This window comes from Puma concolor, chromosome E1, assembly GCF_028749965.1.
Source record: "Puma concolor isolate L17-30 chromosome E1, mPumCon1.1.hap2, whole genome shotgun sequence".
Lineage (NCBI taxonomy): Eukaryota > Metazoa > Chordata > Mammalia > Carnivora > Felidae > Puma > Puma concolor.
In genome coordinates this window covers 24687180-24706242 of record NC_141680.1, presented here as the reverse complement: position 1 = coordinate 24706242, position 19063 = coordinate 24687180, and the positions used below count along the sequence as shown (strand labels likewise).

The following is a 19063-nucleotide window of genomic DNA, read 5'->3' as shown; positions in this document are numbered from 1 at the left end:
CTTGGTAAGGGAGATGAGATTATGGCATCCCCCCCGTCCCTAAAGCACAAGTTTTATCTTTTATTTATTTTTTTAATGTTTACTTATTTTTGAGAGACCAGAGCATGAACAGGAGAGGGGCAAAGAGACAGGGAGACACAGAATCGAAAACAGGCTCCAGGCTCTGAGCTGTCAGCGCAGAGCCCAATGCAGGGCTTGAACTCAAGATCTCGAACTGCAAGATCATGACTTGAGCTGAAGTTGGACACTTAACCGACTGAGCCACCTGGGCACCCCACGCAGAAGCTTTAAAATGTCACATATCAACTCCTGAACGAATCTATAATTCCATTTCTCACAGTCATTGGTACATGCCTTACCTCCACAGACAATTAGGACAGGCTATAAATTGAAAATCCTGATTTCTCTGTGTATACCTCAAGTCTGGGGGATGGAGTGAGGACTAGCTGGCTCTGGTCTACATCAGTGTTACCTTACAACGCTAGGTCCTTCCAGCCTATCCACCACCTAATGTATTAGAGACATTACGTAGGAACAGGAATGGTGGAATAGGGGAAGTAAATCTGAAAGTTACTGGAAATATCCAATGGCACCTTGACTCAGAAGTTTATGACTGTACAAACTGTCTCAGCCCCTTAAGGATCTAACTTACCAGTTCCCCAAGCACACTGGTTGCTGCCTTTGGCAGGCTAGCGTGACACTCTTCCAGCAGGTTAGTATCACATCCATCAGTGTGTGCCTGCCTTATCACTCAATGAGGCATTCTGAGAAATCTGCCACCTACAGCCTACAGTTTGTAGAGCTAAGAACCTATGGTCTTCTACTTTGGGGGGGCATGAAATAGCAGACCCTTACAAGCTTCTCTTATTTATGTCATCATGCCCATGACATTTGGACAAAAAGGGAAATGACCAGGCCTTGTGGATACTAAGCAGAGGGGACTGAGCTCACCTTTTTTTTTTTTTTAAAGTTTTTTTATTAAAAAAATTTTTAATGTTTATTTATTTTTGAGAGAGAGAGAGAGACAGAGTGTGAGTGGGTGAGGGGCAGAAAGAGAGGGAGACACAGAACCCAAAGCAGGCTCCAGGCTCTGAGCTCTCAGCACAGAGTCCAACACGGGGCTTGAACCCATGAACCGAGCGTGAGATCATGACCTGAGCTGAAGTCATACACCCAACTGACTGAGCCACCCAGGCGCCTCTATTTATTTTTGAGAGAGAGAGAGAGAGAGAGAGAGAGCAAGTGGGGTAGAGGTAGAGAGAGAGAGAGAGAGGAGAGAGAGAATCCCAAGCAGGCTCTGCACTGTCAGCGCAGTGCCCGGTGTGGGGCTCGAACTCATGAACTGTGAGATCATGACCTGAGCTGAAATCAGGAGTCAGACACTTAACCAGTTGAGCCACCCACACACCCTAGGACTGAGCCGAGCCCATCTTGAATAAAACTTGAGGACGTGGAAGTTCATGTTCTGATGCAGATTTAGTCTTTGCCAATGGAACCAAGTCACTTTACCTCTTACTGTTGTAGTCTTCCCATCTGTAAAACAGCCTTGACACCACTAGCCCACTCCAGAAGGTAGCAAGGGGGCTGGACTGATGTTAAGTTTCAAATAGAGTCATCCAGACTGCTTCTAATCACCAGCCCAATGCCTTTTGTTCAAATAGCAAATCTTGTGCGGCACTTATGAAAACCCAGATACTACACCCCTCCTCAACTTGGTAATATTTTGAATGTTTTACAAGTAACTACAGGCAACAGAGAACAAGATAGACAAGGAAAGAGAATATACAAATACTGAGATAACAGGGGGAAAGGGATAAAAATATGAATGCAGGAAGCACTTGGAACAAAAGACACAGTGGCAAAAGACAGTGCCTGTGAATAAAATGTGTAAATGTACAGTAAAACCACTGAAAGTAAAAAACAGGAAACTGCCAGAGCATTTATATTTTATTTGCAGGTTACTACTGTTGGCTACAAAAAGAGATCCTTTACAAAGTAAGGGTCTTTGGAAGCAAAAAGGTAGGAAGGTCTGAACTAATTAAAAAACAGGTCGACTAACGACAGGCAACATCACGTGTGCACTGAGATGGAGTGTAGCCATAAAAGCTTGACACATACATGTAATGTATTAAGTTGGGAATGTGTGTCTCTCCAGCTTCATATCTATTAAAGGAACAAACAATTTACATGTTGCTGTATTACAGAAGTATGATATGTGGTGTGTCAACCCTTTCTCTTCAAATTGAACCATGTTAAGTCAAATCAGTGATGGGGAGGTTGGGGGTGGGGAGGGGAGGAGAAAAGCAGGGAGAAAGAAAGTTTCAAAAAAATCTCTGCCTCAGCAAAAGTTTTCATTAAAATTTTAGACAAATGATCCCTGTGTCCTTCTCCCTTGCTGCCTGGGGCTCCATGCTATTTCTATGCAAATAACAACCTCGTGGTTTATATCTTATTATTTCCACCGGAGCTGCAGCGACATGACCTGAGACGTGTAAGAGGTTGGGGGGGGGGGGGGGGGGAGGTGGGTGGGAATTGGAGAGGAGAGAGAAAGATAGAGAAAGAGAGAGGGAGAAAGGGAGAGAGAGATGGAGTGGGTGTTCACTCAAGTGTGAAAAAATATTGTCAGGAGTGAGCGTCAAGAACAAAAAAAAAATTGCAGGGATAACGTGTTTATTTCAGTCCCCCCACCCCCAACCCCCACCCCCCACCCTACCCCCCCTTGCAAACCAGCACCTTTTAAAATTCATTGGGCATCAGGCGATCATGCACAATCCATCTGCTTTCACTTTATCATTTGCATTTCATGCCTCCTGGCTTTTGATGTGCTGATACTTTGATGCAGTCAGGAGACGCGCATTATCATTATTTCAATTTTCAAAGGGGTCAACGGGATCGGCACTTGCACACACAGATTTCTTTTTTCCTACAACCTCTGCACACCCCTCCTTTCCTATTCTTCACCCCAATGTTTAACATAAAGGATGAAGACTCAAAAAGGCGGGGGTCAAATGTTTACAGTCTAAAAGCTTGCATATACCACCTACATTTCCACTTTGCACAGGTACACGCATACTCGAGCAAAATAGTCAAGGCTTAAGGAGGTTCTACAGTGTTTTCAGACACACACAAAGACTTTCTCACATATGGATACTCAGGGAGGCACACGGAGAGAGAGGGATCTGGAAACAAGATACAGACACAAAGAGACAAGAGAGACCAGCACTCACGCAGGAAGAGACACGCACTCAAAGTAACCTGCACCACCCATAAGAGACATTACCACAGAAAGAAAAGCACACAGAGATGTTGAAAGATACTAGTACACACAAAGACGAAACATGCAAAGAGTGAGTCAGAGGGAGCAATCTATGCTTGCAGCTTCCGTATAGTTTCCTTTTTCATACTGGATAGGCAAAGGGGCGGATAGGACGTTCTGAATGAATTTGCATGAAATCGGGTGTCTTCCAACAATATGTCTGTGTACTTAAGAGGCACTGACATGAAGACAGTGAAGCAGGCAGAGCAGGATTAGGTAACCTTTATAACTTGATCACTCCCTTCAGCTACAAATGATCATGTCCTTCTGGAAATGAGCATTGTTTGGTAAGTTACAGCTGCAGCTTTCCTTGTCCTTTCCCCTGCAACCACACTTCTCCTTTAACAAGCAGCCCTGCAGGCTAGGAAGAAGGGGAACATAATAAATCTCATCAGAACAATTCAACTAGATTTTAAGAAAAATTCCCTAATGCTTCCTTTATGACACAAATGAAATTCAACTGGCAAGTTTTTAGGCAAAAAACAAAAACCAAACAAACAAAACCCCCCAGCAGTAGTAACAATACCTTTGCTTTGTGTATTATTCTTTGTGTATAACATGTTCATAGGGAGAAAATAAGAAAATGTAATGAAATACCCTTCAGAAATTAGCTCTCTGTCCAGGTATGGGAATACTCGTGTCTTTTTAAATTCCATCTTTACAGATAATCATACCTACAATTCTTTGCGACATTCATCAATATCTCATCCTAAGAAGGTATCCAAAAGAGCAACTTAAAAAAAAAATTAAGACTCTCAGCAGTTTCTCCCACTGCAATAATCTCCTTCAGTAGTGGCAGTTCACAATGTCTATTTTTAAGCTACTCTCCTAAAGAGGAGTGGGGATGCAAGTTTGCCATTTTAGCACAGCTCTGCCTTTCCTTAGAGGGAAAAGCAAGCCCAGAGAAGGATACAGACCTCTTAAGGAATGCAGACAGCAAACTGCATCAGACGATTCTCCTCATTTCTGACATCTCCAAAAGCTAATTGGACCAATGGATATATCCACTTTTAAAAAATGAGGTAACAGGACACTTACTTCCTATCCTTCCACTGCAAAGTCAAGGCTTGATAAAGTTTGCACAAGTCCAGTAAACCCAGTAGTTGATACAATTCAGCGTGCATATAACTCCACAAGATAAATCATCAAATCGTATAAGAGAGAAGAAAAGGGAACTGAAACTGTAATGAGGACCAACACTTTGTGCCAAGTGCTAGGTACTTTTGCTTATGATTTCTCAGCGTGCATATAACTCCACAAGATAAATCATCAAATCGTATAAGAGAGAAGAAAAGGGAACTGAAACTGTAATGAGGACCAACACTTTGTGCCAAGTGCTAGGTACTTTTGCTTATGATTTCTCATTTGATCTCCACTGTATCATTTAAGCGTGTAAGTTATTATCCCCCTTTGACAGACAAAGAAAGCTGAGGAGCTGAGAGGTTACATGAGTTGCACAAGGTCAGCCAACCAGTCCCAGACTATTACACATTCTTGGCTCTGGAGAGAAAATAATATTCCTATGTCTGCAGAGAAGTCAGAACTACACTGTCTTTTGTATATTCAGGTATACTTAGTTTTCACTCTTACAAGCGGTGACCTCACCAACCATTTTTTTTTTCCTTTGGAAAAGCCCGTGAGCTTGAATTGAAAAGGCACAAGAATTTCTTTTGAAGGGATGATAAATCTCTGTCATACCCTTTCCCAGAAATCCATCCATGCATCCATCTACCCATCTTTCCATTCAATATTTACCAATTATTTCCTCTATATTCACAAATTTCTCAGAACATTAAAATGATATTGTCAACACATTCAGAAGATGTTTCAGAGACAGCTCCACATCTGGGAATAGATCTCTTCACTTACTCACAGATGAAAGAAAGGGAAGGAGGGTAGAAAAAAAGCATTCAATTAATTCTCTTCCTAGAAAGACACTAGAACGTAAGCCCTTCAGAGCAAGAATTCTACATGGATTGTTCATGAACATATCCACAGGTCCTGGAACAGTGCCTGGCACAGAGTAGGTACTCAAAATACTTGTTGAATACAATGAATGAATGAATGATTAGGTAAGCAAGGCAATGGTCAGGAAAGATGAAGATAGAGGGGAATAGATTCAGGGAGGCATGAACTGAAATGAAAGGCTTCTCCTCAATCAGAATCTTGAATTAAGAATTCACAATCATCTTCATACAGCTTCACACACTTCTCTCAGACTCTAGAAACTTACTTTGTTGAGAGCTCCAGCTCCGGTCAGAATTAAGTGAGAATTTTCAACCTGGATGGTTCTCTGTCCCAGCCGGACAAGGTAAGCTCCAATCCCAATTGCCCGGCATGTAACCTTAAAAAAGAATAAATTAAAGAGAGAGAGAGAGAGAGAGAGAATAAATTCTACATGTCACAGATTTATGTCCCCTCCCAAGCTGTAAGAACTAAGGCACAAATGTATAAAATCTACATTAATAGAAAAAAAAATTGCTTTTTAGAAAGTCTGCTTGATTAATAACAATGTTAAAAAAGCCCCACAATTTCCTGGTCAAAGAAAAGAAGGTACAGAATTCACTGAATTGGACCAAAGGGGATTAGACACAAAGGTTCATAGGCCGTTTATTTCTCTTATACTTCTTCCCATTTCATAGATGCTTGGCATCTATACTAGAGGTAAGAACAAGAAAAGTAGTTAAGAGAAGAAATTCAAGCTATTAAAATTCTCGTAGAATATTTAGAGAAATAAGAAGTTAAACTAAAGGCTAAAATGAGGTGCTAGGTTTTTCTAGGAAATTCATTTACATTATCATGCACAATTAAAATCATATTGTAGATAATTTTTAAGAAATGTTCTCATTTGGGACTGAATGGCAGAGATCGGACCAAAAAAACTCCTAGCCACACAGTCAGTTCTTCAAAAATTTCACATTCTGATAAGATTTACCAAGCTGATGGTGATAATCTCATTATAGGCCAATGAGGATTCTCCAGCAATCATTCCAGAGCCTCGAAGGTTCTCTGCTCCAAGTCCCTCTTCCTTCCCAATAATATCAGTTATCTTGTACCTATTGGATATAGCCATGCCAAATTATAAAGGTTAAACACAAGAACAACAATCCACTAAAAGAATAATCACTATTAAAAGGCTGCTAAAAGCATACTGAAAGCTTATTTAATGCCAGGGCTCTATACTCTTCTTATACTTTTCATTCATGTATCTTTCCTTCTTAGCTTGGTGCCTATTTTCTTCTGGAAGCAATATGGTATAGTGGAAAGAGAAAAATCTGGAATTAAGTAGACAGGTTTAAAACCCTGCTCTGACACATATAGCCATGTAACTCTGGAGATAATAGTAACTTCTGTAAGATGGAGATAATGGTGTCTACCTAAGGGTTGACATGAAAGTTAAATTAAAGGAACAAAGAGAGGGCTTGACACATAGATGGCGCTCTGATTTTAGATGCCCTCTCTTACTTTCTAGAACAAGTTTCTTAAAAGCAGGGCGACTGTATATCTCTCTATAATCAGCAACAGCCATTAAATCAATAATTTTTGATACACGTTACAAAGGAATAAAAAAGTCCAGAGGCATAGTGAGAATGCTCAGGCCAATTTCTCAAGTCAAAAAATCCTTTCTCTTTCCAAGACAGGGATGAAGGGCAAGATCAAAACAGTGCACTCCCATTCCTGCTCTTTGTGAATATCAAGTGCATACACAGAGGGATCCTGGCTCTAGTCTTTTGAATAGAGGGGCAAGTAGAATGTGCATGGAAGTGAAATGCTGGCCAAGTTGTCCAGAAACCATCTTGTAGATCCAGTGGGAGCCACTCGTCTGTCTTCTGGGCAGGGGATTAGGAGTGATAGCTGATAATGGGAAGTGGGAGATGGGGAATGGAACTAATAAAAGAGAGGAAAAATATAAAGTTGGAAGCAGAGATGGGCATATATTATTTACAGTTCTGTGTGTACCCAGAAAGCTTGGCACCAGGCATAGTTTTATAAATTGAAATAATAAATATCCCATAGTGGCTCTTAAACTACTTTTTTGCCCCCATATTTCTCTGTTCCCTTCTTTCCTTACTTCTAACCTTCCACCAATTCTTTTGCTTTGCCCTTGCTGTTGGCCTCTGGCTTTGCATTTCTGCTTCTCAGATTCCCTGGCCTTTCTATTTTTAGCCTCTCCCAGGAATTCTCCATTCTTCCTTTTGCTCTGTATCTAGGCTCTAAATTCTAGAGTTATGTTACAGGTAAAGCTAATCTCCCTTAAGGGGTTAATGAGCCACAATAATTGGAGGGAGGGTTAATGTGTCCTTTCCAGAAGGCTCACATGCTATATAGTCACAAACACTCATGGGCATAGTCAGCCGTCCCTGCAAAGCAGATCTTTTCCCTCCTAAGGATTACATATTGCTTCACAGGTATTCATGACTTGTTAAGTGGCATCTTCTGCCTTTGTATTACATGAAAAAGAATACAAATTTCCCATTTTCTGCTCTATGATCTGAGTCTTCTACTATTGAGACTATCATTCCTTAAAGTAGTACCAAATTTTAATGTTATTTGTAATAAAAATCTTTGTATAGTGTAATATATATATAGTGTATACACTTTGTATAGGGTATATATAGATATACAGATAGATAGTATTTTATATATATATAAAATTTTTGATCCTCACAACAATCCAGTGTGATAGGTAATATCCTCTCCATTATTACATATAATAGCAGCCAGGATTTTTGACTGCTTACTATGTACTCAGTGCTGTGCCAACAACTTTACAAATATTAATTTACTTGATCTTCATCTTACAGATGGGGAAACTAAAACTTAGAGAAGAAAAATGACTTGCTTTAACAAAAAAATATGTAAAATCAATAGCTTTCTAAAATATCAGTAATAAAGAGTTAAAAAATATAATGGGGAGGGAGAATCCCCATCAGAATAGCAAGAAAAGATACAAAATAGGGGTGCCTGAGTGGCTCAGTTGGTTCAAGAGACGTCTGACTCTTAATTTTGGCTCAGGTCATGATCCCAGGGTTGTGGGACTGAGCCCCACATTAGGCTCCATGCTGAACCTGGAGCTGCTTAAGATTCTTTCTCTCTCTTCCTCTGTTCCTCTCCCCTGCTCCCACTCTCTCTCTCTAAAATAAAAAAATTAAAAATTAAAAAATAAATTTTAAAAATGCAAAATATTTAGGCATAAACATTTTAAAAATGGCAAACTCCATTTTGTACCTACACTGTGCACCACAGTACCTCAGGTGACACAGTCAACTGCCAGGGGCACTGCAGGATATTTTAAATATTTTAGAGAAACACTCTGATATATAGTATCTGTTGGATCCCATGTTAACTACCAGCATTACGTGGTTCATTTTTAAACATTACATAATGCTACATTCCTGTTGACAATGTTTTATCTTTGCAATGCTGGGTTTTCACAGTTTCTCTGGAAAAATAAAAACAAAAACAAAAAAACCAAGTCCTACACAAAAATCAATGCAGAACAAGAAACAATGGTGGCTACATCCGAGCTAAATCCAAGTTTTGAGAGTTCATATAGATGCAAATATCCCATTAGTAAGTAACTGTAATTATTTAAAAGTGAAAAAACTTTCAATTTATGTGTATTATATTTTCAAATAACTATTTTTTTTTTTTAATTTTTTTTTTCAACGTTTATTTATTTTTGGGACAGAGAGAGACAGATCATGAACGGGGGAGGGGCAGAGAGAGAGGGAGACACAGAATTGGAAACAGGCTCCAGGCTCTGAGCCATCAGCCCAGAGCCCGATGCGGGGCTCGAACCCACGGACCGTGAGATCGTGACCTGGCTGAAGTCGGACGCTCAACCAACTGCGCCACCCAGGCGCCCCTATTTTCAAATAACTATTAATTTATTAGAGTATAAATACTTATGAAGTTCTCTGGGTCTGACTACTTAATAAACAGAAATATTAGGTATATCTTTTAGCTCAAAGTTGCTGTGAAAAAATTATTGAGACAGCAAGGGTGTTATGAACCAAGACAGAGTGGGAACTTCCAGCATAACCTATATGAAGAAAACCACAAAATTTTTAAAAATACAGTTGAAAAAAGGAAAAACGTGCCATGTTTTTTTCTTGGGAAGAGTTAATAATTATGAAGATGTCAGATTTCCTAAATTAATTAATAAACTTAATGTAACTTGAATCAAAATCATTATGGAAAGTTTTTGGTAATTAAAAACAATGAAACTAATACAAAAAGACAAAAAGAGTCAATAAAATGGGGAAAAATTAAGAATGTGAGGAAATCTGCCCCATTAAAACAGTTAAAATAATGTGGCATTACCCCAAGAATAGACAGCACAAAAAACTGATACAAAGCCTAGTAATTGAATTAAGATTATTATAAAAGTGAGGAAAGTACGAATTACTCAATAATTGGTATTGTAATAGTTGATTAACATTCTGAAAGTACTTGCAGACAGACTGTAAAAATGGTAAACCTCACTAGTATTCAAAAATACCAGTTAAAATAATTGCTATTTTTATCCTATTTTATTAATTGACAATAATCAATATTGGCAAGAGTGGAGAAAAATTAAAGGGGAAGAATGCACTGTCATATACTGCTGGTGGAGTACGGATCTTGGGAGGGCAATCTGAAATTATCAAAAATATCTTTAAAACGGACATATCTTTTGACCAGTAATTCTACTTTTTAGATAGGTCAAAGGGAATAATGATAGATATTCCTAAAAGTTTATTTAAAAGAACACTCAGCTGAGGAATATAGTAGTAAAAAGTTGGAATAGTCTGAATGTTCAAAAAAGATACAATTTAATTATTAAATAAAATTTTATCATAAAATATTATCAAGCCCTTAAACATATTCTCAAATAATATTTTAAGAATATACAAAATTTCCCCAAAATAGTTTTTAGTGAAAAGTACAAATAACAAAAGAGTTTTTCTATTGTGATTCTGATTATGTAGAACAAAGTCATATACAGAAAAGATAGCAAGACTATAGTATACATTAATAACGTTCTTTCTCAGTAGGTTTGTAGCTAATTTTTATTTCTTCATGATTGTTTATATATTCCAACTTTTCTAAAATGAATAAATATAATAAACATAATTTAAAAACCTTAATCAGTAAGATAAGGTCTTTCAGTTAATTAGTGGTAGAGCTATGGTACAAACCTCGGACCTCCAGATTATATAATAAGCAATCTTCATTGCTCTTTCAAGGTCATGATCAGCAGGACAATGAGGAAGAAATGATCATATTCACCTTTCTTTAATTCATGGCTAAATAATTCTGATACATATATACCTACCTGGATTCTCCTTCATCTTCTACATGTTCACAGTGGACAGAGTTGAGAGCACTGACCCTCTTATAATCCTGAGGGGTCAGATATAAGTATTTGTATCCCTGTGAAGTACAAATAGTTTTTAACTCATTATTTGCCATCATCACATAACCAGAGGACATAGCAAAGCATGCATAACACAGCTTGTTCCAAAGCTAGCTTTAAATTGTCACATCACTCTAACAGAATACTAGCATAGACAGTTCTCCTTTGAAAGATGGAAGTGCCTATTTCTCTAGTCACTGACTGTCTTTGAATTAAGCTATCTTGTAGCTACAACTGCGAATATATTCCAACCATTTCATTTTCATCAGGTTTTTAAAGGGTAATTTCTGATCTTTTGTGCCACGTCTATTAATGATATCAACACAAAATTAAAGAAATGTGTGGATTAGTATTATTTGCTTTTTCAAATCCAATGGGGTTTTCTGGGTGGTTCAGTCAGTTGAGTGTCCAGCTCTTGATTTCAGCTAAGGTTATGATCTCACAGTTCATGGGATCAAGCCCCACGTTGGGCTCTGTGCTGAGTGCAGAGCTTGCTTGGGATTCTCTGTCTCTCCCTCTCTCTCTATCCCTCCCCGACTCATATGCATGTGTGCATGCTCTCTCAAAAAATAAATAAACAGATTTAAAAAAAAAAAGAAAGTAAATGTTAAGAGATAATTGAGAGGATCACAAAAATGGGAAGGCAATATTAAAACCAGAATTCTATACGGTGATAATCATCATATACAGTGATAATCATCAATGAATACTGAATTCATGCCTTTTGCATTTTTATTATTTTTTATTAAGAAAATTTTTTTTTTTAAATTTTTTTTTCAACGTTTTATTTATTTTTGGGACAGAGAGAGACAGAGCATGAACGGGGGAGGAGCAGAGAGAGAGGGAGACACAGAATCGGAAACAGGCTCCAGGCTCTGAGCCATCAGCCCAGAGCCCGACGCGGGGCTCGAACTCACGGACCGCGAGATCGCGACCTGGCTGAAGTCGGACGCTTAACCGACTGCGCCACCCAGGCGCCCCTATTAAGAAAATTTTTAATGCTTGTTTATTTTTGAGAGAGAGAGACACACACAGAATTTGAGGCAGGCTCCAGGCTCCGAGCTGTTGGCACAGAGCCCAAGGCAGGACTCGAACTCAAGAACCATGAGATTATGACCTGAGCCAAAGCCGTATACTTAACTGACTGAGCCACTCAGGTGCCCCTGCCTTTTGCATTTTTAAATAAAAACTTATAATTCCCATTTACATTTAAAAATTTATACTAGCTTTTTGTAATTATTTTTACAAATACATACACATGCTCACAAAATAGAGTTACAGGATACATGTGTTTAACTTAAAGGAATTAGTCATTCAGGCAAAAAAAAAAAGGTAAACAGAGAAAGGTGTTTTAAATACTGTGAGAAATTATGCCACCACTTAACTCAATGAATTTGTCCCACAGTGAGCACAACCTGGAAGACATGAATCTGTCACTGAATTTGTATGACGTATGACAAGAACCTTGTAGTGTGGAGGGTCCTTAGTATGTCAGTCAGCATGTATTTATTGAGTGCCTCTTATGTGAAAGGTACTGTTCTAGGCAATGGAAAACAGGAATGAACAAAACAGACAAAATTTCCTGGCCTTATGGAACTTATACTCTAGCGAGAGAGACAGAAATAAATAAACATATAATGTTAATGAGAATACTGTTTAAGTAAAAAAAACAAGAGTCGAGAGGGAGACAGAGAGTTGTGAGACGTGAACTTGTAGAAAGAAAAGCCCAGGGAAGTCTTCCTTGAAAGTGGCTTCACTGAAGAGTGGAGGAAATGAGACATGAGGATATGGGGGCACTGGGAGAGGAAGTATTCGAAGCAGAAGGAACTGCAGGTGCAGAAGTGCAGGGACATGAGTGTGCCTCAGAAATATTTAAGGAGGTCGTTGAAGCCAGTGTGGAGTGAGACTGTCTGAAAGAAGTGAGGGCAGGGTGGTATTGGAAGACCAATCTATATAGGGTCTTGGGTTAAAATTCACACAATACTGACCCTTTTTTTTTTTTTTAAAGTAATCTCTACAACCAAACATGGGGCTTGAACTCACAACCCTGAGATCAAGAGTTGAGTGCTTCATCAACTGAGCCAGCCAAACACCCCAAAACTGGCCATTTTAAAGGGTTTTTAGTATATCCTGATGTTGTGCAACCATTACCACTCTCTGATTCCAGGCCATTTCTATCACCCCAAAAAGAAACATTGTACCTGTGAGTAGTCATCAATAATTTCCATACACTTTTAATAGGAATTTTATTTAAGTATAATTTACGTGCAATAAAATTCCTTGACTTTATGTACTGCAGTTTGGTGAGTTTTGACAAATGTATACACTTGTGTAATCACCACCACAATCAAAATATTAGAATATTTCCATTATCCTCTGAAACACCATTACATTGACAAGATGTCTTAGCAAAGAAAACTGAGAAGGAGCAGTCAGGAAGCTAAAAAGGAGACTCTGGGCCCTAGAAGCCAAGAGGACAAAGTATTTCAAGGATGAAGGAGTGACCAACTGTGTCAAATGCTGCTATGGCATCGAGTAACTCAAATGAAGACTAAGATTCATGACAGAATTTAACCATATGGAATCCATGGTGACCCTGACAAAAGCAGTACAGTGTGCCGGTGAGGGTGCAAGCCTACCTGAGGTGAGGGGAGAGTGTCTGGAGATAGCAAGAAGAGACAATGCTCTTAAGAAGCTTTGCTGTCAATAAAGGTAGTGATTGGGGGCTAAGTATTTGTAAGCTAAAGGGGTAGATTTGGTACAGGGAAAAAGTGATGATTTAAGATGGAAAGGGTAAATGTCCAAGAGGAGTGACTGGCTTTGGACAGGGGCAGGGACTGTCCATCCAGAGTACAGGGAGATGGCAGAGAATAAAGGCACAGATGCAGATACGTGAGAGCTTGTGGATGCTCTCTTCTCATTGCTTCCATTTGCTCAGTGAACTGGGGAGCAAGGTCGTTAGCTAAGAAGGAGGATGGAGCAAGAGGATTTTGGAGTTTTAAGGAGAGAGCGGAAGATGTGAAACTGTCCATTGTTCAAGTTCCTAAACTTGAATTGAAAGTAAGACCAGTCAACAGTAGTGGGTATTTTTCTCCATCAGTGTTCAGCTATGCAGGTTCATGTATGTGAGTACATGGAGAGTACTGGATTTACACAAGGTTTTTGTAAAGAGATAAAGTAAGCAGAATGAGGATGAGGAAAGAGGGAAAAAAGTTGAGGGTGTAGAAAATGTAGTCATTATAATATGATTAACCTATGATTGAACTTGGAATGCAAGCTGACAGGAATGAAATTAGGATGTAAAGAGGGAGTGAAGGACAGAAGAAAGGTTGTAGGATCAACAGTTGCAGATTCTGGAGGGTTCAAAGGATTGCTGGACTTGGTATACTACAGAAAATGAGTGGGAAAGATAGGATGAAGGGGTAGCAAAGAAAGGGATGGTTGAAATTAAGATTATGGTGAAGAAGAGGCTGAGCTGGAGTAAAAGATAGGAAGTCAAGGATCTAAGATGCTGGATTATGGAATGGATCATCTACATGGATATAGAAGTCACTAAGAATTATAACAGGGCTAGTTGTATTGGAGAATGACAATGTGCCAGCAACTAAAAGATGCAAAGAATGAGGAGTGACCAGAGTTGGGGACCACTATAATAAGTGGTGGTTTGGCACAGTCTGATGACATGAAATTCAAAGATGGGGGTTTCAGGGGAGCCTGGGTGGCTCAGCTGGTTAAGTACCTGACTCTTGATTTTGGCTTGGGTCATGATCTCATGGTTTGTGAGCACAGTAGGCTGATAGTGTGCAGCCTACTTGGGATTCTCTTCCGCTCTCTTGCTCTCTGTCAAAATAAATAAACACTAAAAAATATATATATATGGGGGTTTTCAGAGAGAAAGAAGGGAAAAGGGTCTGAAAGTAGCAATGAGGCACAAAGAAGACACTCTTCCCCCTCTAGGTTCAGTGGTACAAGAGAAAGACAGAGATCAATCACTCTGTAAGACAGCTAGGGAAAGCAGAGTCTTTAGAGGACAGGCAGATTTCAAGTAGAGAAGAAGCTGAGGATATAAGCGCTTTAGTAAATGACCATTAAGTCATGGAAGCCACAGTGGAATAGTTTAAAGATAGGCATTTCTGGCTTAACATGTCCCATGATGAATGCGTATTTATTTCTTCTGGTGTTCAACTCAAGAAACAGCAATCTGTTTCAAAGCTGGAGAAAAAACCTGGTGAATATATTGAGACACAATTTGTCTCCAACATGGTTATAGCTCACTGTGCGTGCGGACTTTTGAACTTAAACCTCTCCCTTTCCCCCACCTCTTTACACGTGTAGACACACACAACACACACACACATACACAACACGATATACTGTCTTGAAGTTTTATCTTTTCTTAGTCTGTACCTTGTAAGGATCCTCAGGATCTACCCAGGCCACGTGAAACATATGACGAATTTCCTCTGCCAGTCCAATTCGTGCTCCGCTGTTGGCTGCGACAAAGATGCGTGGGATACCCTCTGCCCTGGCAAGCTCAGAAGCTCTGAGAAACAGCAAATCCTCCTGGGGCCCAAAGGACCCAATTAGGTATGTGATGTCATTGCCAATAACAATGATATCTCGGCCTTCTGGATATTCAGGACTTTTAAGGGTCATTTTCCAAGCTACCATGCCAATCTGCAAAGGCACAGACAAACAAATAAATAGAAGCCTCTTACCTGTAGAATTTTTTTTCAGGCTCCATGAAGGTATCAGACTATACCTAGACACAGCCTCCATGTAAAATATGCCCTGTTAAAGAGCCAAGTTTCCTGTGGGAAACTATAACAAACATTCTAGCATACCTCTCTAGGTTATGGTGAGAACAGCTGGCTTACTATGTATTTCACAGTTGTTTCAATTCCTTCTTTGGACCTGCTTAAAAAAGATGGAAAAACCAAAGTCTAAATGCACTCAAGATACGTGTGGGAGAATGCCATGCTGCAGGGAATTACATCCAAAACTCCCTAGCTTGCTACCCTATTTGCTAAGACACTAGTTCCATCTTCAGTGAGATTCTTTCTGAGAAACTTCTTACACATGAGAGGAGAGGAGAATCATCTTTCATGGACTATACAACTTCTGTGATCCTGGGTCCTTTGACTGTTCTCCAGCATTTGATAGGAATAACAGCAACATTCTTTACTGGCTAGCTTCAGGTATCCTCTGCAAGAATTCACTATAGCTCAACATTGCATCCTCGCTCTGAGCATCTCTTGCCACTTTCTCCCAGCACCACAATACCAAAGCATGCAAGGAATGATATATGTAAATCTCTACTCTCTGTTCAGTAGCATCTGACCAGCCACACAAATAAATGATATTGACTTCAAAGGCAGGGGTGACACGTCTCTTCCCAAACCCTCACAGCCCTCTCTTCTTTTAATCCCCTTCTATATGAGATCTAGTCAATCCTTCTACTTGTTTATTCGCTAGTTCCATTTCTTTTCTATTCACTCATACCCCAGTTACAGCTGCAGTTTTTCATGCCTGCCTGTCTGTTTCCCTATACCCGGATAAGTAATGTTTTCCATTCCTTTTTTCCCCCTATTTCTTTCTGTCTCCCTCCTGCCCCCCCACTGCACTCTCACCCCCCCCCCCCCCCCAACTTGCTCCCAAACACAAAGCCTACCAGATGAGCATTCCTGGTCCTGCCTAATGGAGCCCAGCCACATCTGCAGCCTTGGTCCCTCATCCCCAGGCTGCTGCATATCACCTCATTGGGGAGCTGGCCATCAAGAAGGGCCATTAACAGATGTAAATAGCAGCATCCCTGGAAAGCCACATGCATCACCCAGACTCAACCGGGCCAGTGATCATAAGCTCTGAGTACACATTCCTCAATCCAATTGCACATCCACTGTAATCAGGCTGGTTGAAGCTTTCCACATAGCTATTTGTGATTCTCCACATTAAGAAATATATATATGAAACACCTACAGACAAATATAAGCTATTTAATATATCATACCATTGGCCAAATACAAATCAAAATGGATATAATACACAGAAAAAAAATCCAATCACCTTGTGAGATAAGGTATTACTCTATCTGCTCATTAAAGACACAGAAAGGAAGGAGAAACAGATCATCCAAAATACAGCATGGAGAAACTGCAAATATCGGATAACTTTGGTCATGGTTTTTAAGAAGCTGGCTAATATATGCCTGTGTGGGGAGAAATATTTTACCTGCCTTCTCACGTGGCGCTCTAACCTAACACCTCTTTTGTTTTTCAGGAAGGAAAAGCTATTTCCTCTAAATGCATTTGTAGTTAGGAAGACTGGTTTTACACCAAATTTTATGATATATTAACCTTAGCCACCTAGGCTAGAAGTAGCTTAGAAACAAGCCTTGAAGAATCTACTTCAGCATTTGCATGCTAATGCAAACATTGTGTCTGTGTGGCACTGGACAGGCAAATAATACTCTTATCTTCTGTTATTACCTGGGGACTCTAACTGTGTCACTTGGGCAGTCAGTTCAGCAATTGGCTAGGTCATTATGCTTGCAATATTGACTTCTAATTAGGTGTCAACACAGCAGCACCAAGAACACACTACTCTTTATCAATGTCTTTCCAAAGTGTGTTCCTCATCGACCACCTCCCCCCACCTTTAAAAAGTACCAATACAGAATGGAGAGCGCTAGCCCAGTCTTCATATAGTGAGATTCCCTACTAGAAGAGATTAAGTTTTGAGTAAGCATAATGAATAAACATCCAAGAAAGCATCCACTGCTCAACTTATACTGAAATTTAGATTTTTAAAAAAGTTTATTTATCTTTGGGAGAGAGAATGTGTTCATGTATGCATACATTAGGCAGGGGCAGGTGAATGAGAGAGAGAGAGAGAGAGAGAGAGAGAGAGAGAGAGAGAGAGAGAGAGATGAATCCCAAGCGGGATCTGCGCTAACAGCTAACAGATCATGACCTGAGCCAAAATCAAGAGTTGGATCCTTAACTGACTGAGCCACCCAGGCGCCCCTGAAATTTAGATTTTATTGCTAATTCAACAATAGGGCACATAATGGAAAAGATGGGCTTCAGAGTTAAACTAACTTGGATCCGTATCCAGGCCCTATCACTTACCAATTGTATGACCTTAGAAAAATAATTTTATTGAACTTCAATGTCCCCGCATACAAAATTAACACTCCCTATGGGTTTGATGAATAAACTATTCGAAACAGTAATCTATTATATTATCTTCAACATACAAAATTTGTCCCTTTCTCTCCTCTCAATCTATCCAAATCTTACCCATTCCAAAAAGATTCATTCAAATTCCATTTCCTTAGTAAAGCTTTGCCTAGTCTAAAGCTTCTTCTCCATCTCCTACTAAGACCTTCATGTGGAGAATTCATTTGATAATTAATCATATATTGCCTAGGACTGTTTCTAGCTTGCCAGCCTAAACCATTATATCATTGCCTCCAGTGCCTAGCAGGATCCCTACACATAATATGGGAGTAATAAATATTTGCTGGTTCCATAGTCATTTCATTTTTTAAATGATTCTTAGAAAATACTCAACACCAAGGGCTTAGAACATCGTCCATGACTTATCTCTAGGGATCACAGAGTGACAGTCTTAAACATCATTCAACTCTTCTATTTTTAAATATAGGGTTTTAAAAAATATTTTTTTAATATTTATTTTTGAGAGAGAGAGAAAGAGGGGTGAAGGGGCAGAGAGAGAGGGAGACACAGAATCCGAAGCAGGCTCTAGTCTCTGAGCTGTCTGCACCGAGCCCAACATGGGGCTTGAACTCATGAACCGTGAGATCATGACCTGAGTTGAAGTCAGTCACTTAACCAACTAAGCCACCCAGGCGCCCCTTCTAATACAGTTTTTTAATGTTTATTTATTTTTGAGAAAGAGAGAGAGACAGAGTATAAACAGGGGAGGGGCAGAGAGAGAGAGGGAAACACAGAATCTGAAGCAGCCTCCAGGCTCCGAGCTGTCCGCACAGAGCTGGACACAGGGCTCAAACTCATGCACCACAAGATCATGACCTGAGCTGAAGGTGGATGCTTAACTGACTGAGCCACCCAGGAGTCCTTCTTCTACATTTTAAAAAATAACAAAAGTAACAGTTGCCATTAAGTGAACATCTATCACATGCTGTACTATACTACATATTGACAAGTACTGATAGTAAAGAGGTTAAGCTGGGGAGTGTCAGCCTACCTTGGTCCAAATCTCAGCTTTGTTTTACCTGTATAATCTTGGACCAATCAAGATTAACCTCATAAAGCCTCAATGTTTCCAATTATAAAAAGTCCTCAAATTATTAGTATTAA

General features: G+C 39.6%; 1 protein-coding gene across 22 annotated transcripts in view; it reads right to left on the bottom strand.

Moving 5' to 3' along the window:
* Positions 1–19063, bottom strand: part of ACACA (acetyl-CoA carboxylase alpha) — a 285398-nt gene that overhangs the window by 65580 nt on the left and 200755 nt on the right. For 21 of the 22 annotated variants that reach the window (XM_086686727.1, XM_086686712.1, XM_086686716.1 and 18 more), the window contains 4 exons: positions 15126–15395; positions 10638–10735; positions 6252–6372; positions 5550–5660 (listed from right to left, as the gene is read on the bottom strand). In XM_086686727.1, the coding sequence (XP_086542853.1) occupies positions 5550–5660; positions 6252–6372; positions 10638–10735; positions 15126–15395 (600 nt within the window). Of the gene's footprint in view, positions 1–1934; positions 3678–5549; positions 5661–6251; positions 6373–10637; positions 10736–15125; positions 15396–19063 lie in introns of those variants that run through there. The other variant, XM_086686732.1, reaches the window with a different exon arrangement.